Consider the following 4,172-nt stretch of genomic DNA (forward strand, 5'->3'; position numbering starts at 1 on the left):
CTTAAGTTATGAACACGGCATTCTGAAATCTCAACATATTTTGTCATATTTCTCAGAAACTACCTAACCTAACCAGCAGATTAGGGTAAAAATTTTTGGAATAAGTTTTTATAGTTATTAAATAAATAGTGGTAATCCCAGGTACAACCGCCATATTGACAGTGAATACGACGAGTGTACCTTTGTTATTACTATAACTTCGTTCTGATGAAAATACAAATTTTTTAAACAGAGGTACTAAATAGTACATACGTTTTTTTGGTACCAAATTTGTCAGGATCCATGAAGGTACACCCGCCATTCTGAGTCTCACCTTTTTTTCTTCAGTTTGTTAAGCACTTGTACAATTTAGTAAACTACTACTAAAAACTAGTACATGAACATTACCTTCTTAGATGCAAACATAACACTTTTTCTTCTTTTCTTTTTTTTTAACTGGCCCTCTGTGAGAACTGAATGTGTGCTCAACACATTGAGTTGTTCAACTTTCTTCTTTTTACAAATGGACATATTTTATATTAGTTTCTACAATTTTTTTACACTTCTACTAAATGACTAATATTTAATTTTTATAAACATTCTTCAGAGGGTTCTGACCACAATGCACACAATATGCAATAAGAAAATTACATTTAGCAATGTTTATACAATTTTGTTTGATAGTTCATGCTAAATAGAACATTAAAAGATTAATCTAAATGTAGAACTTAATATATTGTGTCATCGAATTATATTTTTCCACTATTTCAAATTTTCCAGTAAATTACCCAACGCTAAACTGGAGGTTTAAGTGTAGGTAAGAAACAAAACCAAGTTACATTATGTTTATGAAGAAATACTTTATTGGAAAGAAATTAACACCATAACTACTACTACAGTAGTATGACTACAGTAAATAAGTCTAAAAAATTACAATAGACAGTAAATGCATTCACTGTATTTGTAACTTTCTGGGTTTTCACATTTTGAGTTAATGCACTAAATTAATATGAACATGGTGTCTCATTAATTTAGACACTCTTTTTATAATAGGATCTGTAACTTAAAATAACTACAAATATTTCATATAGGCACAAACAACTTTCGCCGAATTTTACAAACATCTATATCATATAATACATTTCCAATAAGAATTGTATTGTAAAAAATAATGTAAGGCGTTTGCCAATATAAGAATTTTAAAAAGACAAAATTATGTGTTGGTTTTTGTAAAGGCTTTCAAGCTACTTTTGGCCCCTGAAATTGTCAATATTAATATTATAAGCTGGAGAAACTACTTCAATAAATAACAATTTGTTCTTTAATATTGTATAGTATGGTGAGAATACCAATAAAACTTTTCTTTGTTTGCCTATTTTATTCAATACTACAGTCTACAGTCCAATGGAAACAAAGTAATTTACCTTGTCATATACAACACTAAATATCTTGAAATTGTGAAGGTCTGTAGGTCGTTGGACAGAATGGGATCTAAGTCCCCTACAAAATAAAATGTTGTATAGGTATGCTGTTTTCCAGTAAATTAAATGGAGTCTACAATTTTATACATAAAATTGGTGTGCACAGATTTCAGTTCATCACATTAGCAATATTCGCTATTGTAAAAAACTTCATATACATACATGTAATTGATTAGCGTTATTGTAAAAGTTTTCATATACAATTTATTAGCATTATTGTAAAAATTGTCTTAAATAAATGGTTACATTGTAAAAATTTTCTTGTGCAAAAATTTATGTACAAACTTCCAAGCTGCTATTAAAATAATGGTCAATATTATAGAAATAGCTTGTGATATAAAACAAATACACTGATGATAATTAAAAAATACTTATAAAATAAAAAGATTAAATTAGGAGATTCAAAAACATTTTCAAGCAAATTGAAATTAACTTTAGAACTAATCATTTGCTTATTGGCTACATTAATCTTCTTATCCTAAAATTACCAAGTAGTAAAGTCAAAATACAGTCAAAGACCTAATTCTAAAGTTCCTAGTTTTACCAGTAAACAAAATATCCTCAACTGAAGAGAAAAATAATTGGTACAAGGCGACTGTTACAAATACTATTTTGATTACTGGGTAAACATACAATTAGACCATATGGACGGAATCGTAAAATAAGTTTTTTTTAAGTTGATTATGCATATGATACTTTCTGTTCATAAGCATCATCCTCATTCCAGTACTCCTGATCAGCAAAAGCCGTATGACGCAATTTGCACCATCTGGCTCCAAATCTTAACATAAGTATTATTACAACAAGTACAAACATACACAAAACAGCTACAGCTGGATAAATCATAAGGAATGCCATTTTAGATATCGCTTTCTCGCTTGTGCAGTTCTAAGTACTCTTGTGATGTTGTTAGCGGTTGCCGAGAGAATGAAGCAGGCACTTCTTCACGTTTATGCACTTCGTGATACTCGTCAGGGTATGGATGTACGTAATGAACTGGCTGATAGTTAGCTTCTAACTCCGTAAAGTCAAGAGGAGGTTGCTTGTGAGGAGTCGCAGACCAGATTGACACTATCCAACGATTACCTACAAAAGGACATTTTAGTAATAAATAAACTTTTTTCTTTATGTTATAGACTAGTATAGGAAATAGTATATGAGATTTATTTTAATTACAAGCGTTAAAGACAAGGCCCATTTGATTTTCTGGACTGGTGTGGAAATGTGGTCAAATATTTAAGTTTATTTTTAGTCCCATTGGAGTTAAATTAGAGCATCTAGTAAAATTATACTATATTAACCTGTGTGACGATCGAGCCAATAGTCAGAATAACGAGAGCAACAGCACACAATATTCAGGATCAGAATCAGTCCCAAAATCACAGTGCAAATCGCTATGGCTATGTAAAACGGCGTAAAATCTCCAATACGCTGACTTATGGGATTTATTAGCTTGTACGTATTATTCCCTGTAAAGTAAGTGTGTAATTCAGTAGCCGACATCGTCTTACTAAATATCGACCTGCCAAAGAAAAAAATATGCGTCAAGAAATTTCGAATAATAGTGAATTAAAAACAGTGTACGGCCGCTCCTTAATTTTCAAAGCATGGGATTAAAAATAGGGCGTTGGCAAGGCGTTATAGGTGACAGAATTATTATTAAAATTAACCTATTATGACTTACCTTTACTATTACGTTACAATTTAAGTCAATTTGTCTTTGAAATAATTGATTTCTTCCACAGAAGCAATTTTGGAAAGTCGTTTTCTTTGCACCCGATTGCCACCAGACCACAAACTACTACTAATACAATACAAGCACCAGACGACGCCAACCCAACGTTTTTGTTTTTTTTTTAATTTATTGCTGGCCATGGAAACAAAGTCCTTCAGCCGAAAACATAAACGTTTAATTATATTTCTGTAAATATGGCCACCACAAAGAGGATAGGCAATTTGAGGCGGCGTGCTTGGATTGACTCGGGATTCCTTAGAATGGGCCGATACGGGTATTTTAATTCGAGATTCGTATAATTTCGCGTTTTAATCTTCGATTAAGGCTGTATAGCACTAGCCTATTCCACTTTAAACTAGATTTCACAATAGTTATTTTTGATATAAGTGCGGAAAGTTAGTCATTATTCACGAGGCTCGAGGCTTCTTGGCCCGAGCCAGAGGCGAGGGTCAACACGCGAGACAAGTGAAAATGACAAATCCGCACGTGTATCAAACGACGTTTTTTAATACATTTGCGAAAAAACTACATTGAAAGTAAAATAAAACAGTATTTAAAAAAAAACTCATTTTCTGCTAGTAAATTAAAATAATGAAATACAACCACTGCAACCATTATTTAAAATTCTATGGAAATATAGTTCTAACGTGCTGTTTTTGTTTATTTTCTGTAATATCGGTCTGTAACCACTTTTCTTATTATGAAGTCCTGGTACTTTTGTTTAAAGCCGTGGGGCGACGGCTTAAGAATACATTGTCGCCTCCCCATACATGCCCGTGGGGGTCGTAAGAGGCGACCGAGGGCGTCACAAGTGTCCATCTGCTTAGCGTTGTGGTAGGCTCTGTGCCGACTGGATAGCGACCACAGTACACACGGCGGAAAACCCTCCACAGTGAAACGCTTTTGCGAATCGCGTTCAGGGATCAGTTGGTGTACATCCAGTGCATTTGGCCAGACCGGCAAAATGATAGTGACGG

The 4,172-nt window shown here is 33.1% G+C and overlaps 2 protein-coding genes across 2 annotated transcripts; both read right to left on the reverse strand.

Moving 5' to 3' along the window:
* Positions 1-849: 849 nt before the first annotated feature.
* LOC113234983 lies at positions 850-2,348 on the reverse strand. Its single transcript, XM_026470499.1, has one exon. It carries the CDS (start codon positions 2,316-2,318, stop codon positions 2,142-2,144), a length of 177 nt encoding a protein of 58 aa, XP_026326284.1. The 5' UTR covers positions 2,319-2,348; the 3' UTR covers positions 850-2,141.
* LOC113234982 lies at positions 2,298-3,283 on the reverse strand. The gene is made up of 3 exons (XM_026470498.1): positions 3,145-3,283; positions 2,762-2,982; positions 2,298-2,546 (listed from the first exon to the last, which is right to left on the reverse strand). Exons 2-3 carry the CDS (start codon positions 2,961-2,963, stop codon positions 2,320-2,322), a joined length of 429 nt encoding a protein of 142 aa, XP_026326283.1. The 5' UTR covers positions 2,964-2,982; positions 3,145-3,283; the 3' UTR covers positions 2,298-2,319.
* Positions 3,284-4,172: the final 889 nt, after the last annotated feature.

Source organism: Hyposmocoma kahamanoa, unplaced genomic scaffold (assembly GCF_003589595.1).
Source record: "Hyposmocoma kahamanoa isolate Upper Pololo Valley unplaced genomic scaffold, ASM358959v1 86273, whole genome shotgun sequence".
In the NCBI taxonomy this organism is placed as follows: domain Eukaryota; kingdom Metazoa; phylum Arthropoda; class Insecta; order Lepidoptera; family Cosmopterigidae; genus Hyposmocoma; species Hyposmocoma kahamanoa.

Coding starts and splice junctions, on each gene's coding strand:
- LOC113234983 (XM_026470499.1), bottom strand. CDS start 2,318: ATGGCATTCCTTATGATTTATCCAGCTGTAGCTGTTTTGTGTATGTTT.
- LOC113234982 (XM_026470498.1), bottom strand. CDS start 2,963: ATGTCGGCTACTGAATTACACACTTACTTTACAGGGAATAATACGTAC. Junction 2,547..2,761: donor TTGGCTCGATCGTCACACAG/GTTAATATAGTA, acceptor GTCCTTTTGTAG/GTAATCGTTGGATAGTGTCA.